This window comes from Dendrobates tinctorius, unplaced genomic scaffold, assembly GCF_039654945.1.
Source record: "Dendrobates tinctorius isolate UK_male_01 unplaced genomic scaffold, ASM3965494v1 ptg000314l, whole genome shotgun sequence".
Classification (NCBI taxonomy): Eukaryota; Metazoa; Chordata; class Amphibia; order Anura; family Dendrobatidae; genus Dendrobates; species Dendrobates tinctorius.
Window position 1 is genome coordinate 288,941 of NW_027361981.1, and position 26,060 is coordinate 315,000.

A 26,060-nucleotide genomic window follows, 5' to 3' on the forward strand; every position below is an offset into this window, starting at 1 on the left:
AAAATATACATAAGAGGGCAGTACTATCCATTTCATAAGGGCATATTATTGCAGTAAATGGTGCTAACAAATATATATATATCTCAACAGTGAAAAAACAAAAAAATTTAAAAAAAACAAAATAATATATTCATAAGTAAGGTGCATACAAATTAGTAAAAATTGTATATCAATTCCCTATAGGTGTACATCATAATTATACAAATAAGAAAACGTATTTAAAGTGCAAAAAATACATAGGTATTAAAGTGGAATATTAGTGCAAAAATAGTGAACACCATATGTGTCACTGCATAGATATACCACATGAATAATGGGAATAATACCCAATAGCACAAATAGGTGTCAGTATATACACTCACTGGCCACTTTATTAGGTACACCTGTCCAACTGTGTGTTAAGACTTAATTTCTAATCAGCCAATCATGGCGGCAACTCAGTGCATTTAGGCATGTAGACATGGTCAAGACAATCTCCTGCAGTTCAAACCGAGCATCAGTATGGGGAAGAAAGGTGATTTGAGTGCCTTTGAACGTGGCATGATTGTTGGTGCCAGAAGGGCTGGTCTGAGAATTTCAGAAACTGCTGATCTACTGGGATTTTCACGCACAACCATCTCTAGGGTTTACAGAGAATGGTCCGAAAAAGAAAAAAAATCCAGTGAGCGGCAGTTCTGTGGCCGGAAATGCCATGTTGATGCCAGAGGTCAGAGGAGAATGGGCAGACTGGTTCGAGCTGATAGAAAGGCAACAGTGACTCAAACTGCCACCCGTTACAACCAAGGTAGGCAGAAGAGCATCTCTGAACGCACAGTGCGTCGAACTTTGAGGCAGATGGGCTACAGCAGCAGAAGACCACACTGGGTACCACTCCTCTCAGCTAAGAACAGGAAACTGAGGCTACAATTTGCACAAGCTCATCGAAATTGGACAGTAGAAGATTGGAAAAACGTTGCCTGGTCTGATGAGTCTCGATTTCTGCTGCGACATTCGGATGGTAGGGTCAGAATTTGGCGTAAACAACATGAAAGCATGGATCCATCCTGCCTTGTATCAACGGTTCAGGCTGGTGGTGGTGGTGTCATGGTGTGGGGAATTTTTTCTGGGCACTCTTTGGGCCCCTTGGTACCAATTGAGCATCGTTGCAACGCCACAGCCTACCTGAGTATTGTTGCTGACCATGTCCATCCCTTTATGACCACAATGTACCCAACATCTGATGGCTACTTTCAGCAGGATAATGCGCCATGTCATAAAGCTCGAATCATCTCAGATTGGTTTCTTGAACATGACAATGAGTTTACTGTACTCAAATGGCCTCCTCAGTCACCAGATCTCAATCCAATAGAGCATCTTTGGGATGTGGTGGAACGGGAGATTCGCATCAGGGATGTGCAGCCGACAAATCTGCGCCAACTGTGTGATGCCATCATGTCAATATGGTCCAAAATCTCTGAGGAATGCTTCCAGCACCTTGTTGAATCTCTGCCACGAAGAATTGAGGCAGTTCTGAAGGCAAAAGGGGGTCCAACCCCTTACTAGCATGGTGTACCTAATAAAGTGGCCAGTGAGTGTACATAGTTTATGTCATGGACCAGGAAAATTTCTGAAAACGGCATTAGACATCAAAGAGTATGGTAAGTATAAGGTACAACTTACAAGCTACACTGCACCTGGTCTGGACAGCCGCCCTCCCCAACACGTTTCGACCCTTAGCCTTCGTCAGGCACCATTTACTGCAATAATATGCCCTTATGAAATGGATAGTACTGCCCTCTTATGTATATTTTTATATTATAAAACACTGATGCTTTGCTACTTTTAAAATACCTCAAGTTCCTTTATTTATAAAATAATAAAGAATATATATTTTTACATTCAGGACTTCTGGTCAATGTGTTCTTGTGTGTTGTGCTGTGTTCAGTGATTTGACTGTCCTAACAATTATAATTATATAGTCTGTGGGGTTATCAGCTGTAGATACCACTGGGTCTGCATATATTACTGTGTGATTGCTGCTGCTGCTGGTTTCCCCTATTTTCCTTTGTGTGTGGTGTTCTCTCATTAGTACAAGAGATAATCACATCATCTGCGTATAATCTAATTTTGTGAGACACCTGTTCAACTCTAATACCTGCTATATCCTGGGCACTCCTTATTTGTTCTGCCAAAGGTTCCATGCACAAGGCAAAAATAATAGGAGACAATGGGCAGCCTTGACGTGTACCATTCGATATACAAAACGACTCTGAAAGGAACCCTGATGATAAAACTTTGGCAGAGGGATTCGAGTACATAGCACATATCGCCGAGTAAATGGGGCCCGTCAGACCAAATTTTCGTAGAACACTTTTGAGATACCCCCAGTGAACCCTGTCAAACGCTTTTTCAGCATCTAGGGACAGGAATGCACTGGGGACCCCACTCAATTCCGCTATCCGGATAAAATTTATCATCCTGCGTGTTTCGTCCTTCGTTTCCCGACCTGCTACTTGATCAGACGAAACCAAGGAGGGGATCACATGATGTAATCTAATTGCAAGCATTTTAGAAAAAAATTTTAACATCGCAGTTTAAGAGTGCAATGGGCCTAAAATTACTGGGCCATATTGGAGGTTTCCCCGGTTTAGGCAGAGTAGTAATAGTGGCCTCTAGATTTGTGACAGATACAGATTCTGAATTTTGCCATGAATTAACCCCTTAACGACCGCCGATACGCCTTTTAACGGCGGTAATTAAGGGTACTAAAACCACAGCGCCGTTAATTCACGGCGCTGTGATTTAAGTGAATAGCGCCCCCCAGTGTCGGATTTTCTCCGGGGTCTCGACTGCCAGGGGTAGCCGAGACCCCAGAGAACATGAATCGGTTTTTACCGACCCCCGCTTTTGCGATCGCCGTTATTAACCCTATAACGGCGACCGCAAAAAAAAAGCCGCGATTTTACATTTAATTTCTCTCTCCTCTGATGTGATCGCACATCAGAGGAGAGAGAAATAGGGTCCCCGATCCCCCCCGGTACCTCTCCGTGGCCCTCCGTCCCCTCCCGGTGGTCCCACGTCCCGCCGGCATCCTTCGATGGGCGCCGCCATCTTGAAAATGGCGGGCGCATGCGCAGTGCGCCCGCCAGGAATCTGCCGACTCCGGCTGGCAAATTCCATTAATTATTTTGATCACTATGATAAACGATCATAGTGATCAAAATAAAAAAAATAGTACATAACCCCCCTGTTTATCACTCCCTTATATAGGCCAATATAATGAAATAAATATTTTTTTTTTCAGTTTTCCATTAGGGTTAGGGTTGGGCTAGGGTTAGGGTAGGGTTAGGGCTAGGGTTACGGTTAGGGTAGGGTTAGGGCTAGGGTTAGGGTAGGGTTAGGGTTGGGCTAGGGTTAGGGTTGGGCTAGGGTTAGGGTTGGGCTAGGGTTAGGGTTGGGCTAGGGTTAGGGTTGGGCTAGGGTTAGGGTTGGGCTAGGGTTAGGGCTAGGGTTAGGGCTAGGGTTAGGTTAGGGCTAGGGTTAGGCTAGGGTTAGGGCTGGGCTAGGGTTAGGGCTCGGGTCACGACTAGGGTTAGAATTAGGGTTAGGGCGAACTAGAATTAGGGTTAGAATTAGGATTGGGATTAGGGTTAGGGTTGGGATTAGGGTTAGGGGTGTGTTGGGGTTAGGGTTGGAGCAAGAATTGAGGGGTTTCCACTATTTGCCAACTTTGGGGGTCTAAAAATTGGGGTCTAAAAAAATCACTTTTGTGGAAATAAAAAAAGACTTTTTATTTTCACGGCTCTGCGTTTATAAACTTTTGTGAAGCGCTTGGGGGTTCAAAGTGCTCACCACACATCTAGATAAGTTCCTTAGGGGGTCTAATTTCCAAAATGGGGTCACTTGTGGGGGGTTTCCACTGTTTAGGCCCATCAGGGGCTCTGCAAGCGCAACATGATGCCCGCAGACCATTCCATCAAAGTCTGCATTCCAAAATGGCACTCCTTCCCTTCCGAGTTCTCCCATGCGCCCAAACAGTGGTTCCCCCCACATATGGGGTATCGGCGTACTCAGGACAAATCGCATAACAACTGTGCGGGTATGATTTCTCCTATTACCATTGTAAAAATAAAAATTTGGGGGCGAAAAGATCATTTTTGTGGAAAAAAAATGGATTTTTTATTTTCACGGCTCTACGTTATAAACTTCTGTGAAGCACTTGAAGGTTCAAAGTGCTCACCACACATCTAGATAAGTTCCTTAATGGGTCTAGTTTCCAAAATGGGGTCACTTGTGGGGGGTTTCCACTGTTCAGGCCCATCGGGGCTCTGCAAGCGCAACCTGATGCCCGCAGACCATTCCATCAAAGCCTGCATTCCAAAATGGCACTCCTTCCCTTCCGAGCTCTCCCATGCGCCCAAACAGTGGTTCCCCCCCACATATGGGATATCGGCGTACTCAGGACAAATCGCATAACAACTGTGCGGGTATGATTTCTCCTGTTACCCTTGTAAAAAATAAAAATTTGGGGGCGAAAAGATCATTTTTGTGGAAAAAAATAGATTTCTTATTTTCACGGCTCTACGTTATAAACTTCTGTGAAGCCCTTGGGGGTTCAAAGTGCTCACCACACATCTAGATAAGTTCCTTAATGGGTCTAGTTTCCAAAATGGTGTCACTTGTTGGAGGTTTCAACTGTTTAGGCACATTAAGGGCTCTCCGAACGCAACATGGCATCCGATCTCAATTCCAGCCAATTCTGCGTTGAAAAAGTCAAATGGCGCTCCATCCCTTGCGAGCTCTGCCGTGTGCTGAAAAAGTGGTTTACCCCCACATATAGGGTATCAGTGTATTCAGGAGAAATTGTACAACAAATTTTGTGGTTAATTTTCTCTTTTAACACTTGTGAAAATAGAAAAAATTGGTTCTGAAGTAAATTTTTTGCAAAAAAAAGTTAAATGTTAATTTTTTCCTTCCACATTGCTTTAGTTCCTGTGAAGCACTTAAAGGGTTAATAAACTTCTTGAATGTGGTTTTGAGCACCTTGAGGGGTCTAGTGTTTAGAATGGTGCCACTTTTGGGTATTTTCTGTCCTGTACACCCCTCAAAATGACTTTAAATATGATGTGGTCCCTAAAAAAAATGGTTTTGTAAATTTTGTTGTAAAAATGAGAAATCGCTGGTCAACTTTTAACCCTTATAACTTCCTAACAAAAAAAAATTTTGCTTCCAAAATTGTGCTGATGTAAAGTAGACATGTGGGAAATGTTATTTATTAAGAAATTTGTGTGACACATCTCTCTGATTTGAGGGCATAAAGTTTTAAAATTGCAAAATTTTCAAAATTTTCGCCATATTTCCGTTTTTTTCATAAATAAACACAAGACTTATCGAAGAAATTTTACCACTAACATGAAGTACAATATGTCACGAAAAAACATTCTTAGAATCAGCGGGATCCATTAAAGCGTTCCAGAGTTATAACCTCATAAAGGGACAGTGGTCAGAATTGTAAAAATTGGCCTGGTCATTAAGCTGCAAACTGGCTCTGTCGCTAAGGGGTTAAATATACGAAGGAGGTAGGGAGTCAAATATTGGTGAAATTGGCGATAGTACTCATTTGATAACCCATCTGGGCCAGGGGCTTTATGACATTTTCTAAGTTTGATGGCGTTCCGAATTTCCTCCTCTGTAAATGGGGCATTTAGTATGTTCAGTTGTTCCTGTGATATTTGGGGTAAGTTTATAGATTGTAGATATCTATCAATATTAGTTTGGGAGGGATGCGGAGTGGTGGGATCAGTCACTAGATTATAGAGATGTTTATAGTAATTAGCTAAAACCTTTACTATTTCTAATGTATTTCTGATACATTTCCCTTGTTGATCTACTAAATGGTCAATTCTAGCTCATCCCTCTCTTTTTTTAAATCTACGGGCTAACAGCGCCCCAGCTCTATCTTCTGTTGCATAATAATTACTTTTAAGTTTCTTAAGATTATATTCATATAGTGGCAACAGGTTTTCTTGTAGTTTGAATTGGATATTATAGATTTCATCAGACAGAGCTGGTGTGATCACGGTTTTGTTTAACCCCTTCACCCCCAAGGGTGGTTTGCACGTTCATGACCGGACAATTTTTACAATTCTGACCACTGTACCTTTATGAGGTCATAACTCTGGAACGCTTCCATGGATCCCGGTGATTCTGACATTGTTTTCTCGTGACATATTGTACTTCATGTTAGTGGTAAAATTTCATTCAAATAACTTGCGTTTGTGAGAAAAACGGAAATTTGGCAAAAATTTTGAAAATTTCACAATTTTCCAAATTTGAATTTTTATGCCCTTAAATCACAGAGATACGGCACCCAAAAAACTTGATAACTAACATTTCCCACATGTTTACTTTACATCAGCACAATTTTGGAACCAAAATTTTTTTTTGTTAGGAAGTTATAAGGGTTAAAAGTTGACCAGCGATTTCTCATTTTTACAACACCATTTTATTTTTACGGACCACATCACATTTGAAGTCATTTTGAGGGGTCTATATGATAGAAAATACCCAAAAGTGACACCATTCTAAAAACTGCACCCCTTAAAGGTGCTCCAAACCACATTCAAGAAGTTTATTAACCCTTTTGGTGCATCACAGGAATTTTTTTGAATATTTAAAAAAAAAATGAACATCTAACTTTTTTTCACAAAAAAAGTACTTCAGGTTCAATTTTTTTTATTTTACCAAGGGTAACAGGAGAAATTGGACTGCAAAAGTTATTGTGCAATTTGTCCTGAGTACGCTGATACCTGATATGTGGGGGGGAACGACTTTCGGCGCATGGCAAAATTTCAATGCAAAATTGTATGGAATTGAGATCGGACACCATGTCGCGATTGGAAAACCCCTGATGTACCTAAACAGTGGAAACCCCCCACAAATGACCCCATTTTGGAAACGAGACCCCCTAAGGAACTTATTTAGATGTGTGGTGAGCACTTTGAACCCCCAAGGGCTTCACAGAAGTTTATAATGCCCGGGCATGAAAATAAAAAAATCGTATTTTTTCCACAAACATGATCAATTAGTCCCCAATTTTTTCATTTTCCCAAGGGTAACAGGAGAAATTGGACCCCAAAAGTTGTTGTCCAATTTGTCATGAGTAGGCCGACACCCCATATGTGGGAGAAAACTACTGTATGGACACACGTCGGGGCTCAGAAGGGAAGTAGTGACGTTTTGGAATGCAGACTTTGATGGAATGGTCTGCGGGTGTCATGTGCGTTTGGAGAGCCCCTGATGTACCTAAACTATTGAAACTCCCCACAAGTGACCCCATTTTGGACACTAGACCCCCCACGGAACTTATCTAGATGTGTGGTGAGCACTTTGAACCCCCAAGTGCTTCACAGAATTTTAGAACGCTCGGACGTGAAAATAAAAAAATCATTTTTTTCCACAAAAATGATATTTTTGCCCCCAATTTTTTATTTTCCTAAGGGTAACAGGAGAAATTGGACCCCAAAAATTGTTTTGCAATTTGTCCTGAGTAGGCTGATACCCTACATGTGGGGGTAAAACACTGTTTGGGTGCATGTCAGAGCTTGGAAGGGAAGGAGCACCATTTGACTCTTTCAACTCAGAATTGGCTGGAAATGAAATCAGACGCCATGTTGCATTTGGAGAGCCCCTGATGTGCCCAAACAGTGAAAACCCTCAATTCTAACTCCAACCCGAACCCCAACACACCCCTAACCCTAATCTCAGCCCTAACCCTAACCCTAGCCCTACCCTAACGGAAAAATGGAAATAAATACTTTTTTTTATTTTATTATTTTTCCCTAACTAAGGGGGTGATAACGGGGGGTTTGATTTACTATTTATGGCGGTTTTTATGTTTGGCGGCTGTCACACGCTAAAAGACGCTTTTTATTGTAAAAATAGTTTTTGCATCACCACATATTGAGAGCTATAATTTTTCCGTATTTTGATCCACCGAGTCATGTGAGGTCTTATTTTTTGCGGGACGAGTTGACGTTTTTATTGGTACCATTTTCGGGCATGTGACATTTTTTGATCGCTTTTTATTCCGATTTTTGGGACGCAGAATGAACAAAACCAGCGTTTCGTGAATTTCTTTTGGGGGGGGGTGCGTTTACACCGTTCCGCGTGCAGTAAAATTGATAAAGTGGTTTTATTCTTCGGGTCAGTACGGTTACAGCGATACCTCATTTAGGTCGTTTTTTTATGTTTTGTCGGTTTTATGCAATGAAAACTATTTTATATAAAAAATAATTATTTTTGCATCGCTTTATTCTGCGAGCTACAACTTTTTTATTTTTTCGCTGATGATGCTGTGTGGCAGCTCGTTTTTTGCGGGACAAGATGACGTTTTCAGCGGTACCATGGATATTTATATGCATCTTTTTGATCGTGCGTTATTACACTTTTTGTTTGGCGGTATGATAATAAATCATTTTTTGCTTCGTTTATTTTTATTTTTTAAGGGGTTCGCTAAAGGGGTTAACTAATGGGACAGTTTTATAGGGCGGATCGTTACGGACGCGGCGATACCTAGTATGTGTACTTTTATTGTTTTGGGGGTTTTTTTATTTTCAAAAAATGGATTTATTTGGGGGAATATTTATTTATTTTTTTTGTAATTTATTTGGCGATTTTTTTTAATTATTTTAACACTTTGTTTTTATTTATTTTTACATTATTAAATAGTCCCAGGAGGGACATCACTGTTCTGTGACAGATCGCTGATCTGTCACATCACAGATCACTGTGACAGATCAGCAATCTGTCACAGGCACTGCAGAAGGCTTCCTCATGCCTGCGCTTTGCAGGCACTGAGGAAGCCAGCTTCCTGCAGGCCCCCGAAGGCCCCCGTCGCCATCTTGGATTCGGGGGCCTGCAGGAAAGGAGCCCCCGGCAGCAGCGCTGCACATTGCGCTGCCGTGGGGGGCTCAGGGAAGCACAGAGGGAGCCCCCTCCCTGCCGATGCTTCCCTTTAACCCCCGGTACACCGCGATCATGTTTGATCGCGGTGTGCAAGGGGTTAACGTGTCGGGGGCGGTCCGTGACCGCCCCTGACACATTGTGCTGGGTGTCAGCTGTGATAATCAGCTGACACCCGGCCGCGATCAGCGGCGCTCACCACGTGGGCGCCGCTGATCGCGGTAGACGTACTATCCCGTCCATGGGCATAGGGGCTCGGGTCCCATGGACGGGATAGTACGTCGGATGTCAGGAAGGGGTTAAAGACTAATTGTTGAAGCCGGGCTAACAAAGTAACCCTGCTGGATTCCCTTTTGCGCTTCAGATAGGAAGCTTGTTGCAGAAAGATGCCTCTAATTACGGCTTTATTAGCCGACCACAAGGACTCGTCTGTGACTTCTCCATTGTCGTTCGACTGGAAGTAATGTTGGCGCTCAGTCTGTACTTTCTCTACCTCCTTGCTTTGTAACAATAAGGATGTATTTAACTGCCACCTAGCAGAAGGACTAGACTGATGACGTAGAGTTAAGGGGGATTTACACATAGCGATATCGCTAGCAATATCGCTAAAGCGTCACCGATTTTGTGACGCAGCAGCGATATTGCTAGCGATATCGCTACATGTTATACTTACCTCCGACCGGCTCCCTCGCTGGTTATCGCTAATCGCGCGAGATCGGCCTGGTCCATTTCTCGTCGCCGGCTTCCTGCTGGCGACGACGAGCGAGCCTTGGACGTAGGCGGAAGACGGACACCCTCGCCGCATCTGGAAGGTAAGAGCGACCGCCGAGCATCGCTGCGTCGAAGTGAGATCTGACTGTTTGGCAGCTCACTAGCGACCATTTAGCGATGCACCAGCGATCCTGACCGGGTCATATCGTGGTCGGGATCGCTGGTGCATCGCTAAATGTAAGGGGGCCTTAAGTCTCAGGAACATCGGGGCGTGGTCTGACTACGTAATCAATCCAATATCTACTGATCTGCATCTATTTAGAGTCGTATTGTCAACCAAGAAATAATATATTCTACTATATGTCTGGTGACGGGAGGAGTAGAATGTATAGTCACGCTCCGTAGCATGGGAATATCTCCAATAATTATGGACACAATATTCCTTCATTACTACTTTCAGGTCCCTCCTAGAATGGGTTAATTTACTAGAGCAGTCCATCTATCTATAGGGGCATTGAAGTCTCCACATATAATATTTTCTCCTTTAGCCAATTCAGTCATTTTCTGAAACACCTTGCGAGCAAACGTGCATTGGGCTTCATTAGGGGCATACACCACCACCAGCGTATGTAGTTCACCATTGAGGGAGCAGACTAGGATTAAAAATCTGCCCGTAGGATCCGCATACATCTCTATATTTCTAAATGCCACAGTGTTTTTAATCAATATGCAGACTCCTGCCTTTTTACTTGCATTATTAGTGAAAAACCTATGAGGGAACTGTGGATGGTGGAGTCTACTATTATCAGCTTCCAATAAACGCGTTTCTTGCAAACATATGACGTCAGCATGTGATTTTTTAACTTCCCTCCATAACATGGAACGTTTCATAGGTGAATTGAGGCCTTGAACATTCCAGGACATAAACTGTATACTCATCTATAATAATAAATGCCCTAAGCAGCTTCCGGTTGTAACAACTTCCGTCCAGTTGTAACCGGTGATGTCACCGCACACCTCTTTCCATGTTAACCCTCAACACACCACTCCTCCTCAACACACACACACTCCTCTCACCTTTCACCATCTCCACTCACTCTTTCACTCCACATAGGACCCTTTCTCTCACTCCGTCTCTCATACTCACGCCGTCATCGCCGCTGATCCACGATCCCCGACATCTTCTTCCGCCGGCGCCATCCTGGATCTAGACGTCCTCCACGCCGGCGACATGTTCTTGCGGCGACGCCATTTTGGATCGGCGAAATCCCGCGATAGTCAAGATGGCGTCACCAGAAGAACATGTCGCCGGCGAGGACGACGTCGGGATCCAAAATGGCGTCGGCGAAAACTCGCGAGATTTCGCCGACGCCATTTTGGAACCCGACGTCGTCCACGCCGGCGACATGTTCTTCCGGCGACGCCATCTTGACTATCGCGGGATTTCACGATACTCAAGATGGCGTCGCCGCAAGAACATGTCGCCGGCGTGGACAACGTCTGGATCCAGGACGGCGCCGGCGGAAGAAGATGTCGGGGATCGTGGAGCAGCGGCGATGACGGCGTGAGTATGAGAGACGGAGTGAGAGAAGGGGTCGTATGTGGAGTGAAAGAGTGAGTGGAGATGGTGAAAGGTGAGAGGAGTGTGTGTGTTGAGGGTTAACATGGCAAGAGGTGTGAGGCTATCGCATCCTCCGGATGGGATAGCATCGGGCCATAATCTAGTGTCTAAATAACAAACTTCCTATGGATGCCGCAGGCCCCAACACACCAAACCCCTCCACCATGACAGCCAATTAGGTCCCCAGCATAAATATAAAACCATAAGTTATATACCTTTATGAACTGAACAGAGATGCAAGTGTCTCTGTTCAGCAGTACTCAAAACATAATCCAAACAACTGGATGCACAAAAAAAGTGCACATCCTCAAGTACCATCCAAAGAATGCAGAAAAATGACTGCAATGGGGTTGGTGAGCTCTTCTAACTCTACAGAGATCCTCAGCAGAATTGCCCAAAGTCACAGGTTGCTAGGAACAGTGAGAACAGAATAAAAGTCCGAGCAATCTTCCACCAGCTCCAGCAGACGGACCTTTCCAGGCTTTTACCTTATATAGACCATTCTGGGTTTAACTTTTTCCCCCTAGGCACTTGTCGCTGTGCAAAAGGAATATTCCAATCCTTAAGTCTGTCTTCAGCTTGTTCAGGGGTATGACAAGCAATTATTCTCCCCTCATGCATAATCAACTGTTTCACTGGGTTAAAGCCCCATCTATATTTGGTGCCCACATCACGCAGAGGTTTACATACATGTGCGTATTCACGCCTCTTGGCCAGAGTCACTGTAGATAAGTCCGGCAAAACTTGTAGTGATTGCATCTCCTTGGTGGTAAAAAAGTGTATTCTTGCCAGCGTGTCTCTAGGCAGATCTTGAGCCACATGTTTTGGTTTGGGGGTTCTATGGACCTTATCAACTATTAAGTGTTTAATGGAGATTTCAGGGAGAACAGCCTTTAAAAAGTTATGCAGGAAAGCAGGCAAATCCTTATCCAAGACCTCCTCAGGGATCCCTCTCATCCGAACGTTATTCCTGCGCGATTCATCCTCCAAGTCGTATGTTTTATCACCGACACGAGCCAATTCTTCTTTTAACCCCTTAGTGACAGAGCCAGTTTGCAGCTTAATGACCGGGCCAATTTTTACAATTCTGACCATTGTCACTTTATGAGGTTATAACTCTGGAACGCTTTAACGGATCCCGCTGATTCTGAGATTGTTTTTTTATGACATATTGTACTTCATGATAGTGGTAACATTTCTTCGATATGTCTTGTGTTTATTTATGAAAAAAACGGAAATATGATGAAAATTTTGCAATTTTAAAACTTTAAATTTTTATGCCCTTAAATCAGAGATGTATCACAAAAATTTCTTAATAAATAACATTTCCCACATGTCTACTTTACATCAGCACAATTTTGGAAACAACATTTTTTTTGTTACAAAGTTATAAGGGTTAAAGACTTTCTCATTTTCACAACAAAATTTACAAAACCATTTTTTTTTTCGGGACCACATCATATTTAAAGTCATTTTGAGGGTTGCACATGACAGAAAATACCCAAAAGTGACACCATTCTAAAAACTAAACCCCTCAAGGTGCTCAAAACCACATTCAAGAAGTTTATTTACCCTTTACGTGCTTCACAGGAACTAAAGCAATGTGGAAGGAAAAAATTAACAGTTAACTTTTTTTTTTGCAAAAAATTTACTTCAGAACCAAAGAAAAGAGAAAATGAACCACAAAATTTGTTGTGCAATTTCTCCTGAATAAACTGATACCCAAAATGTGGGGGTAAACCACTTTTTCAGTGCACGGCAGAGCTCGCAAGGGAGGGAGCGCCGTTTGAGTTTTTCAACGCAGAATTGGCTGGAATTGAGATCGGATGCCATGTTGCGTTCGGAGAGCTCCTGATGCACCTAAACAGTGGAAACCCCAAACAAGTGACCCCATTTTGGAAACTAGACCCATAAAGGAACTTTTCTAGATGTGTGGTGAGCACTTTGAACCTTCAAGTGCTTCACAGAAGATTATAACGTAGAGCCGTGAAAATAAAAAATCATTTTTTTTCCCAAAGAAATTATCTTTTTGCCCCCAAATTTTTATTTTTACAAGGGTAACAGGAGAAATCATACCACTACAGTTGTTGTGCGATTTGTCCTGAGTACGCTGATACCCCATAAGTGGGGTAAACCACTGTTTGGGCGCACGGCAGAGCTTAGAAGGAAAGGAGTGCTGTTTGACTTTTTCAATGCAGAATTGGCTGGAATTGAGATTGGACGCCATGTCGCTCTTGGAGAGCCCCTGGTGTGCCTAAACAGTGAAACCCCCCCACAAGAGACACTATTATGGAAACTAGACCCCTTAAGGTACTTACCTAGATGTGGTGGTGAGCACTTTGAACCCCCAAGTACGTCACAGAAGTTTATAACGCAGAGCAGTGAAAATAAAATAATCACTTTTTTTTCCTCAAAAATGATTTTTTAGCCAGTTTTTTATTATTTTCCTAAGGGTAACAGGAGAAATTGGACCACAAAAGTTGTTTTGTAATTTGTCCTGAGTATGCCGATACCCCATATGTGGGGGGGAACCACTGTTTGGGCGCATGGGAGAGCTCGGAAGGGAAGGAGCGCCATTTTGGAATGCAGACTTTGATGGAATGGCCTGCGGGCGGCATGTTGCGTTTGCAGAGCCACTGATGTGCCTACACAGTATAAACCCCCCACAAGTGACCCCATTTTTTAAACTAGACCCCTGAAGGAGCTTATTTAGATATGTAGTGAGCACTTTGAACCCCCAAGTGCTTCACAGAAGTTAATAACGCAGAGCCGTGAAAATAAAAAAGTAATTTTGTTTTCCACAAAAGTGATTTCTTTAGCCCCCAATTTTTTTATTTTCCCAAGGGTAACAGGAGAAATTAGACCCCCAAAGTTGGTAAATAGTGGAAACCCCTCAATTTTTGCTCCAGCCCTAATCCCAACACACCCCTAATCCCTAATCCTAATTCTAACCCTGACCCTAATTCTACCCCCAGCCCTAATTCCAACCCTGACCTTAGCCCTAACCCTAACGGAAAAATGAAAAAAAAAAATAAATATTCTCTTTATTTCATTATGTTCGACTAACTAAGGGGGTGATAAACGGGGGGGGGGGGTTATTTATTTATTTATCCGACTACATGCACTACCGACCCCATTCCCTCACATCTCCTCCAGTCTCTCTCTCCAGTCGTCACAACCCACCTAACTACAATCTTTAATCTCTCCCTCTCCTCGGGCATTTTCCCATCCTCCTTCAGACACGCCATCGTTACTCCACTACTAAAGAAACCTGCTCTCGACCCATCCTGCACAAACAACTACAGACCAGTCTCCAATCTCCCCTTCATCTCTAAACTTTTGGAACGCCTAGTTTACTCCCGCCTTACCCGTTACCTCTCCATTCACTCCCTTCTAGACCCTTCACAGTCCGGCTTCCGCCCCCTACATTCGACTGAAACTGCACTCATCAAAGTGACCAATGACCTTCTGACAGCAAAACGTAACGGTGACCACTCTCTGCTCATTCTTCTTGACCTATCTGCAGCTTTCGATGCTGTTGACCACCATCTCCTACTCTCTAGGCTCCAGTCACTAGGCATTAAGGACACTGCACTCTCCTGGTTCTCTTCCTATCTCTCTGACCGCTCCTTCAGTGTTTTGTTCTCTGGCTCCACGTCATCTCCTCTTCCTCTTGCTGTCGGGGTACCTCAGGGCTCAGTCCTTGGCCCCCTTCTTTTCTCTCTCTACACGGCCCCAATTGGACAGACCATCAGCAGATTTGGCTTTCAGTACCATCTTTATGCTGATGACACACAACTATACACGTCTTCCCCCAACCTTACCCCCGCTGTACTACAGAACGCCAGTGACTGTCTGTCCGCAGTCTCCAATATCATGTCCGCTCTCTATCTGAAACTCAACCTCTCCAAAACTGAACTTCTGCTCCCGCCGTCTACTAACCTCCCTAAATCTGACATTTCCTTCTCCGTGGGTGGTACCACAATAACACCCCGGCAGCAGGTGCGCTGTCTGGGTGTTATGTTTGACACCAATCTCTCCTTTACATCCCATATACAATCCCTTGCCCGCTCTTGCCGCTTACACCTAAAGAACATCTCTAGAATCCGCCCTTTTCTCACTATGGAAACAACAAAAACCCTCACTGTTGCATTGATCCACTCTCGCCTGGATTACTGCAACGCTCTATTAATTGGCCTCCCCGTCACTCGACTATCCCCTCTCCAGTCCATACTCAATGCAGCAGCCAGGATCGTCCATCTGGGTAATCGGTACTCGGACGCGTCCGCTCTTCGACAGTCCTTACATTGGCTGCCCATTCATTATAGGATCCAATTCAAAGTACTTGTTCTCACCCACAAAGCTCTCCACAGTGCGGCACCCCCTTACATCTCTTCTCTCATTTCTGTCTATCGGCCTAGCCGATCGCTGCGCTCTGCAAACGACTTTCGACTAACCTCTGCACTAATCCGTACCTCCCACTCCCGACTCCAAGACTTCTCCCGTGCTGCTCCTATCCTCTGGAATGCTCTACCCCAAGAAATCAGGACTATCCACAATTTGCATAGTTTTAGGCGCTCCCTCAAAACACACCTGTTCAGAGCGGCCTATCACATTCACTAATCAAAGTCATTCTCTGTGTAAGTGTGCGTGCGTAGCCCATTCACTATCTCCATCCATCCTTCACTCCTGCAAGATGGCTGGACCTTCATTGTAAATACACCATTGTAAATACACACCTGTACTCTGTATCTCCCTCACCTCATTGTAGATTGTACGCTCTCACGAGCAGGGTCGTCTTATTTCGTCTTATTTTGCTTTAATTATTGTATTGTTAGCGTTGTTACTTATGACTTGTGTTTTGAAACTGTTAAACTGTAAAGCGCTGCGGAATATGTTGGCGCTATATAAATAAAGATTATTATTTATTATTATTATTTATTGTTTTCTTTTGATCACTATGATAGTTTATCATAGTGATCAAAATGGATCATGCGCCCGCCATTTTCTTCCGGATCCAAGATGGCAGCGCCCACTGGAGGACGCCGGCGGGACAGAGGACCACCGGGAGGGAATCCAGGACCACTGGGAGGTACAGGGGGGGGGGGAAATCGGGGACCGTATTCCTCTCTCCTCTGATGTGCGATCACATCAGAGGAAAGAGAAATAAAATGCAAAATCGTGGCTTTTTTTTGCGATCGCCGTTATAGGGTTAATAACGGCGATCACAAAAGCGGGGTCTGCAAAAACCGACCCGATTCATGTTCTCTGGGGTCTCGGCTACCCCCGGCAGCCGAGACCCCAGAAAAAATCTCCAACACTGGGGGGCGCTATTTACTTTCTCCACAGCGCCGTGAATTAACGGCACTGTGGTTTAAGTGGCCTTAATTACCACCGTTGAAAGGCGTATCGGCGGTCGTTAAGGTGTTAAGGCTTCATTTTCATCAACTAGTGCATTGAAAGAAGTGGCATATTCAGCCATTTTATTCTCTAAATGAAAGGTGCGCTCTCCCAGAGCTGAGATTTCTCCTTTCAGCTCTCTAAGCATATCATGTGTCATGCCCGCCATGTCTGTTATGCCGCATGACTTCTGGAGCAGTGTGCACGCGCACCGAACTATCATGCCCGCCATTTCTGGTATGCCGCATGACTCCTGGAGCAGTGTGCACGTGCACTGAACTATCATGCCCATTATGTCTTATGCTGCAAGATCCCTGGAAGCAGTGTGCACATGCACCTTGTGACTGTTGTGCTGCAAGATGCCTGGAGCAGTGTGCACGCGTGCCTCATCTCATGGCTGCCTGCCATTGCCAGTGCGCATGTGTGTTTTACCTCATGGCTACACGCCGTTGCTGTGTGACCAGCCATCTCTGCTCTGCCTGCAGCGGTCCTGTTTACCAGGAGACCCTGATCGTGTGACCTTTCCTGTGTTCCGGCACAGTCTGATCCAGCTATCCTCTCTGTGATCCTGGAGACCCTGACCATGTGACTTTTCCTGTGATCCTCTCTATGATCCTGGAGGATCTGAACCGGAAGTCCTCCCCTGGTCGTGACCCAGAAGTGCAGGTGCTAATGCCCTATATCAGACCGCCCCTTCCTATGGTCGGGGCCTGAGTATCGTGTTGCTTCCCTGCATGGCTGCTTGGTCTGCTCGGTCGCTCCCTGTATTCTGTGCCCCTGCACTCTGCCATGTAGTGCTTCTCTGCACACGCTCTGTGCTTGTACTCTGCCTCTTGTCCCGTGCCTTGTCTTGTGTTGTCTCTCGTGCTGTGTTTGTCCTTGTTATTTTTAGACTTGTAGTGCTTCCTCTGTTCTTCTCTGCCTTAGCCTGTTTTGCTAGGTCTCGCCTTAGCTATTCTTAGACTTGTAGTCCTTCCTCTGTTCTCTGCCTTGTCTGTTTCGCCATGTCTGGCCTTTTCTATTCTGAGCCTTGTAGTACTTCCACGTTTTCTGTCTCTACCTGTTTTTCCTTCCTTTGCCCTATGGTGCTCTCTTGCACATTCCATGTCTAGTCTCAAGGTTCTGCCTTGACCCGACTCTGGGCTTCGGCCTACGCTCCGCTGCTAGACTCGTCCTATCGTGCTCTCTAGCACATTTCATGGCTAGTCTCAAGGTTCTCCCTTGACCCAGCTCTGTGCTTCGGCCTACGCTCCGCTGCTAGCCCTTTTCTCTCTCTGACCCCGCTCTGTGCTTCTGCCTACGTTCCGCTCATTGTTCTGTACCTTGCCTAGCTTTGCCTTGTTTCTTGCCTAGTTTCTTCGTGTGCCCTTTGCATGCGCCTGGCCTTCTTAGCCTCCTATCTGTGCCTCAGCCGTGCCCGCCCTAGCCGTGCCTGCCTGCTTGTGCCTCAGCCGTGCCGCCTGTTATGCCTCAGCCGGGTTCGCCTCAGTCTTGCCCGTCTCTCTGTGCCTCAGCCCGACCAGCTAGCCAGTGTCCCAGCCATGCTCTCTGTGCTTCCTTGCACCCATGCTGTCTCTGCACAGTGCTTTGCGTGCCCTCTTAGCACGCACAGGCCATAGCTTGCTTCTTGGCATACCTCCCCGTGCTTCCCTAAAGTACACGCAGGTCTTGCCATGTACCCTGTCGTGCCCTCTTGCACGTACAGGTCCTAGCCTGAACCCTGTCGTGCCCTCTTGCACGCACAGGCCCTAGCCTGTACCCTGGCGTGCCTCCTAGCACGCGCAGGCCCTTGCCTTAGCCTGAACCCTGGCGTGTCTCTTAGCACGCACCCTGACTTGAACCTGACATGCCCCTTGGCACGCGCAGGACCTTGCCTTGAACCCTGACCCTGGAGTGTCCCTCGGTACGCGCAGGACCTTGCCTTGAACCCTGACCCTGGCGTGCCCCTCGGCACGCGCAGGACCTTGCCTTGAACCCTGACCCTGGCGTGTCCCTCAGCACACACAGGACCTTGCCTTGAACCCCGAGCCTGGCGTGTCTCTCGGCACATGCAGGACCTTGCCTTGAACCTTGTACCCTGGCATGCCTCCTAGCACGGCCAGGACCATTCTTTGTACCGTGCCCCTGGCATGCGCAGGACCTTGAATCCTGGCGGCTTCCTTAGCGCGCCTAGGACCTTGGACCTTGAACTCTGGCGAGTCTCCTATACACGCACCATGCCTAGTGTGTTGAACCCTGCCTTGCACTTTGCCTTGGACCCTGGCGTGTTCCCTAACACGCACTATGTCTTGAACACTGTCGTGCCTCCTTGCCTGAACCCTGGTTTGCTTGCCGGATGCCCGGATCCTGCCGATCACCATCAGAGCTCCGGAACCTGATGACCTTGTTGATCGCTGCCTGCTGTCCGGAGTCCGACGTCATCGTGCGTTTTCCTGTACCCAGGCATGCCATCTAGCACGTACCATGCCAAGGAACTTGGCGTGCCCTTGCACGCACCTTGCTGTGTTTTCCACGTGTTATCACGTTTTGCACCTGATGTTACCCTGAAGATTTCCTTAATGAAGATACCTTGAACTCACATCTTGTCATGTTTCCTGCACGTCCCTTGTCGTCAGACACTCACAATGTGTCTTCATTGAGCCGGCCGTCTGGTCTCAGCAGTCGTGGTGGCTCACCCCCTTGGTCTTGCCCCTGACACTCCCTGTATAGGGGGTGGTTCCTCACAAGGTCAGCTCACCCTCGGTGGGTGGGTGCCACGACCCAGAGGGTCCACTCTAAAGAAAAAGTCGACTCAGCTGAAGCTGACTCGTCACATCATGCATGTCCTCTTTTAAAGAAGCCCTCAAAGAGGAAAGAAACTCTTGCATATCCTTCCTAGTGAGCGGAGCAGAGTGTTGTTGATGAATCCCCTCTCTGCCTGCACCTCTCCCAGGGCCCCCAGAGGAGCATGGGGAGCCTGAAGGGGATTCAGGCAACATTTTACCTGTTGCTTTGGTGGACTTCCCCCTTGCAAAGAAGTCGGCAATCTCGGCGGGGATCCCCTCTTCTGTGATCTGCCGCATGTCATCATGTGCCTGGGTGTTTGCAGTAGCTGCAGGTGAGTAGTTGGAGGAAGCTGGGTGCTTAGTTGAGCCGGGATGAGCTGCTAAAAGTCCTGGGCTGCAGGAGCTCTGTAACTATGCAGCTGCCACACTTGCTAGCAGGCCACACCCCCCCCTCAGCTGATTTATGACCACAGACCACATCAAAGTTGAATCGACCACAGACCACATCAAAGTGCAGGAAAAAAAGCCTAAAAGTCAAACTGTGCATTATTTTTTATGAAATCCAATTGCAAAAATGATTTTTAGCCACAAATACATGTGTTATGAATGAGTCACCGAGGAGGAAAATCAAAAACAAGCTAAGCCCCAGAAAACCAGAGAGGTTGGTAACTAAGCGGACTGCAGACTCCTGATGCTATCCACACAACTAGCAGCAGCCGTGGAGCGTACCTACGATGATCCTAGACGCCTCGTCACAGCCGGAGAACTAAATAAGCCTAAAGCAAGAAAAGGGGAAATCTAAACTGCCCCAGAGCAGACCCCAAAGCAATAGACAGCCCCCAAACATGTATTGTCGGTGAGACAAGATGAAAACACAAACACAGATAGAAAAATAGGCTGAGCAAACAATGGGGCCCACACTAACTAGAAAGGACAGGAAAGGAAAGATGCTGTCTGCAATCACGCACAAAACCCTGTCAAAAAATGTCCAACACTTTCTGATAACAAAAACCCTGAAGTCGCTAGACTTCAATTCCCTATATCAGCACTCTGGTATATTCTGAAGACAGAGCAAAAAGAGACCAATCTGATCAGGGACAAAAAGCAAACTGGCATAAACAGAGACATAAGAATGGAAATTCAGCACAGCCCCAGCAGGGGCTGGCTGACCACAAAAACTGAGTAAACCAGACCAAATCTCATGTGAAAAAATAACAGAGCACACTTAGGTTGAGAAGGCAGGAACAGAACTGGAAACCAGAACCTCAGGGCAGGAAAAAATCACCAGCACAAAATTAGGGAGTTGGCTGTCTTAAATTCAGTCAGAGCCTCCTGATGTCCAATCACAGTCCTCCTCCTCAGGTGGCAGGTCTCTGCCATTTAGATCAGCTTCATTACCTGCTGTCACCACCAGAGGGAGCCCGGATGGAGAACTCACGACTCCTCTGTCAACACAGCCAGCTCCACCACCCTCACCAGAAGCCAGAGGTAAACCAGAAAATGAGTTCACAACATACATGCTATTAATCGAGTAGTGGACAACTTTGAGCTCCCTGACCATCTAATGTGTAGGGACCTCCTGTCTCTATATTGACTGTTAAGATCTATCGAATTTGTGTTCTGATAAAAAAATAAATGCTTTGGTTTCCTTCATTCATGAACTTTGGCTTATATTTTAGCAGACTATATTAATATTGAATTAAATACATATTATCTTAATTGTTTATTCATCTCTTATAATTGACTTCTAAGACATTTTTTATTCAGACATCACTCACAGGGTTTGAACATTCATTCATTCTCACTGACAAGTGGAATGATAATAGCTGGTTGTCACTGCATAAATAGATGGAATGAAAAGGAACAGCACAATGCAAATCTCTAAAAATATAAGTACAGCGGTTATAAAAAAAAAAGTCTACACACCCCTATTAAAATGTCAGGTTAACATTACGTAAAAAAAAGTATACCAAGAAGAAATATTTCAGAACGTCTCCACCTTTAATGTCACCCATAATCTGTACAAATCCAATTAGAAACAAACTGAAATTGTTATGAGGGGGAAAATAAGGACAAATCTAAAAGAATGTGGTTGCATAAGTGTGAACAACCTCTTATAATTAGGATGTGGTTATGCTCAGAATTAGCCAGTCACATTTTAGCCCCATGTTACTTAGAAGTCAGTACACAGCTGTTATCATTTACAGTGATTCTGATTAACCCCATATAAAGTTTAGCTGTTCTAGTGAGATTTTCCTCACATTTTCTTAGTTACAATTTTCGCAAAAGCCATGGTACGTAAATAGCTTACAACACAGCAAAGGGATCCCATTGATGAAAGTGATCAGTCAGGAGAACTGGTACAAAAAAAAAAAAAAAAAACACATTTCCAAGGCATTAGATAAACCACGAAACACTGTGAGGACAGTTATCAAGAAGTAGCTTATATTTGGCACAACAGTGACATTACCGAGAACTGGACATTTCTCAAAAACTGATGAAAAAGACAAGAAGAAAATTGGTCTGGGAGGCTGCCAAGTGGTCTACAGCAACATTAAAAGGAGCGCTACAGTAATTTCTAGCAAATTATTTTCCCTTATTTTTATATGTCTGGCCTGAGGAGTAGGGTGAGCATGACAGAAGCTCTTTCTCATAATGAAAAACATCCAAGCTCTGCTATGCTTTGCAAAAACCTACATAAAGTCTGCCAAAAGCATGTGAAAAAATGTGTTGAACTTTTTGTTCAGAATTCTAAAGAGGTTTTTGGCATAAAGCCAACACAGCACATCGCCAAAAGAACACCATACTCATAGTGAAGTATGGTGGAGGCTGCATTTTGCTTTGAGGCTGTTTCTCGGCAGCTGGAACTGGGGGCCTTGGTTGAAATTACCCAACCAAGATCCCAGACCTGAAGCCACTTGAAAATCTGTGGGTACCTGAAGTAGGGGCTGTACACAGGAGAAGCCGTCACAATCTGACAGATTTGGAGAGCTACTGCATGTACATTAAAATTGAGCAAAGATTGCCAATATTCTACATGTGCCATACTGATAGACTTCTACCCAAAAAGACTGAACGCTGTCAAATTGAAAAGGTACTTCAAAAGTATTAGTTTATGTCTGTGCATATTTATGCATTGTTGGCATTATTTCTTTTACATGACAAAAACCTGGAATTTTAATTGGACTTTTTCTATCCACTGTATATACTAAAACAGATATATTTGGAGATTCAGAAATTAGATTCTGCTGGTTAATTGATCAGTGATTCAATAATAATCATTAGATATAAATTTTCATATTCTATTGGCATATGAATCATACATCAGGTTGCTAGTTTACATCAGCAAGGCTGTAGATCACGATATTTATTTAGGATGTTATCAAATTTGTACCTGTGGTGCCAACAGGGGCAAGCGGATATACGCCAGCAGTTTACTGAGTTCTTTTCTCCTTTCTTCCACATCATGCCGGACCCAGGTAAGCAAAGCATTCAGAATGGTTTCTTCATTAGGAATATTCATATCATCACTTGCAAGCAGTTTAGCAATTTCTGCTCCTGGTAACAACAGAAACTCTTGATTTCTTATTACTTCCATGAAATGTTCCTGTAAATAAAAGTAATGGTGAAATCATATATACTAAACGGATGTACAGCTCACTGAATATGCAGCTCAAATTATGCTATCTTTGAAAGGAAATGTGTTACCAAAAAAATGGCCTACTCATTTTATGGGTTTAAGGTTTTTTAGAATTTTTTTTTTTTTTTTTTATATTTATTTACTGTGGCTGCTTAAGCTCACATTAGGCTGACTTGTCCTGTTAATGTGTCCGTTCTTCTGACACACACATATTAAACCGAGAAGGTTCTTATTGGGGCCAGACATTGTGTCCAGGATTTAGGAGTGACCAAAAGAGTCTGGGTGGGAAAGGTCGTTCCCTTACCGCCAATCCACACTTTGCAGGTCCTACAAAAGGCAGCTGAAGTGGCTCAAATGTGGTATTGGAACTGAGGAGTAACCAGTAATTGTGTTACATATCTCAGAATACTGACTGCCACTTCCAAACAAAGTTAAATGTGAACAGGTGCAAGCTAAGAGAGCCACTCTATATGTAACTAACAAATTAAAGCTGCACTCTGTCAAACACTATAGTATGAAGATTGAATAAGTATCCCTAGCATATTACCAGTCATTTGCACAAATATGAAAACAGTCAGTTGGGTACTTATAAAAAAAAAAAAAAAAGCTGTTCTTACACAAAGACATAGAAGAGCATAATCAACAAAAAAAAGCGTACACTGAACATGCAAAATCTCATCTTTTATTCAAAATATATTTTAAAAACCATATAAATAGACATACATGAAAAAGTGCCAACAGTACATGATAATGAGCCCAATAGACCAAATAAGTGGCACCAACAGGTGGCCGGTAGGAAATTATAAATCAATCATTCCTTTAAAACTGTGGATTATAATCCCAATTATATATAACCATATCGTGCAAAAAGGAATTATCAATCATTAATTAGAATCCAGCTAGAGAGTAATATTAAATGAACATAGTAATAAACCAACCTACCAGAGCCCCTGTGATGGTGCCACTTCCCCATCGCACGTTTCGGCGGCGTGCCTTCATTAGATATTACTCTCTGTGATTAGCAGCTAACCTCTTTATTACTCTGGTATGTATAGTAGCCTGCACTAGGGACGCTGCTATCACTTCTAGTGTATGGTGTGGATTCTAATTATTGATTGATAATTCCTTTTTGCATTATATGGTTATATATAATTGGGATTATAATCTACAGTTTTAAGGGAGTGATTGATTTATAATTTCCTACCGGCCACCTATTGGTGCCACTTATTTGGTCTATTGGGCTCATTATCATGCACGGTTGGCACTTTTTTATGTATGTCTATTTATATGGTTTTTACAATATATTTTGAATAAAAGATGAGATTTTGCATATTCAGTGTATGCTTTTTTTTGTTGATTATGAAACACTAAAGTATGCAGAAATTAAATATATGAAATTGTAATTGTATTACTGCTAGAGAAGATAAATAAAAAATGAAGGCACTTAGCGCATAAATTGACCAATTCATGTGTGTCCAACGGCCAACAACAAGGCGACCCTCTCTGCTGGGACCCTTACTTAACACAATACCTCTCCTGGGATAAAAGCCTACAGTCACATGGGCAGGCAGGATCAAGCTCTGTTAAACGTTAAACATCCCAAGGAGCACTGTGCAAGCGATCATATTGAAATGGAAGGAGTATCATACCACTGCAAATCTACCAAGACCCGGCCGTCCCTCTAAACTTTCATCTCAAACAAGACGGATCAGAGATGTAGCCAAGAGGCCCATGATCACTCTGGAGGAACTGCACAGATCTACAGCAGAGGTGGGACAGTCTGTCCATAGGACAACAACCAGTCGTACACTGCACAATTCTGGCCTTTATGGAAGAGTGGCAAGAAGAAAGCCTTTTCTCAAAGATATCCATAAAACAGTGTCGTTTAAAGTTTGCAACAAGCCACCTGGGAGACACACCAAACATGTGGAAGAAGGTGCTCTGGTCAGATGAAACCAAAATTGAACTTTTTGGCAACAATGACAAACGATATGTTTGGCATAAAGGCAACACAGCTCATCACCCTGAACACACCATCCCCACTGTCCAACATGGTGGTGACACCATCGTGGCTTGGGCCTGCTTTTCTTCAGCAGGGACAGGGAAGATGGTTAAAATTGATGGGAAGATGGATGGAGCCAAATACAGGACCATTCTTGAAGAAAACCTGTTGGAGTCTGCCAAAGACCTGAGACTGGGACGGAGATTTGTCTTCCAACAAGACAATGATCCCAAACATAAAGCAAAATCTACAATGGAATGGTTCACAAATAAACGTATTCAGGTGTTAGAATGGCCAAGTCACAGTCCAGACCTGAATCCAATCGAGAATCTGTGGGAAGAGCTGAAAACTGCTGTTCATAAACGATCTCCATCAAACCTCATTGAGCTCGAGCTGTTTGCCAAGGAAGAATGAGCAAGAATTTCAGTCTCTCGATGTGCAAAACTTATAGAGACATACCCCAAGCGACTTGCAGATGTAATGGCAGCAAAAGGTGGTGCAACAAAGTATTAAGTTAAAGGGGCCGAATAATATTGCACAGACCACACTTGGAGTATTGTGTGCAATTTTGGACGCTGGTGCTCAAGAAAGACATTACTGAACTTGAAAGAGTTCAAAGGCGGGCTACTAAAATGATAACTGGAGTTGGTTCACTACAATACCCAGAAAGGTTATCAAAATTAGGTCTATTTACTCTAGAAAAGAGAAGACTTAGGGGAGACCTAATATATAAAGCATGTACAAGTATATCATAGGGCAATACAGAGATCTCTCCAATGAACTGTTTGTACCAAGGACTGTGACAAGAACAAGGGGGCATTCTCTTCGTTTGGAGGAAAGACCATTTCTGCACCAGCATAGAAGAGGGTTCTTCACGGTAAGAGCAGTGAGGCTCTGGAATTCTCTTCCTGAGGAAGTGGTGATGGCCAACTCACTGAATGAATTTAAGAAAGGAATGGATGCTTTTCTTGTGAGTAA

The 26,060-nt window shown here is 44.2% G+C and overlaps 1 protein-coding gene across 3 annotated transcripts in view; it reads right to left on the bottom strand.

Annotated features, from left to right (window-relative positions):
- KLHL5 (kelch like family member 5) overlaps positions 1–26,060 on the bottom strand; it is a 148,487-nt gene that overhangs the window by 37,006 nt on the left and 85,421 nt on the right. For all 3 annotated transcript variants that reach the window (XM_073561082.1, XM_073561083.1, XM_073561081.1), the window contains exon 5: positions 22,835–23,047. In XM_073561082.1, coding sequence (XP_073417183.1) covers positions 22,835–23,047 — 213 coding nt within the window. The remainder of the gene's footprint in view (positions 1–22,834; positions 23,048–26,060) is intronic.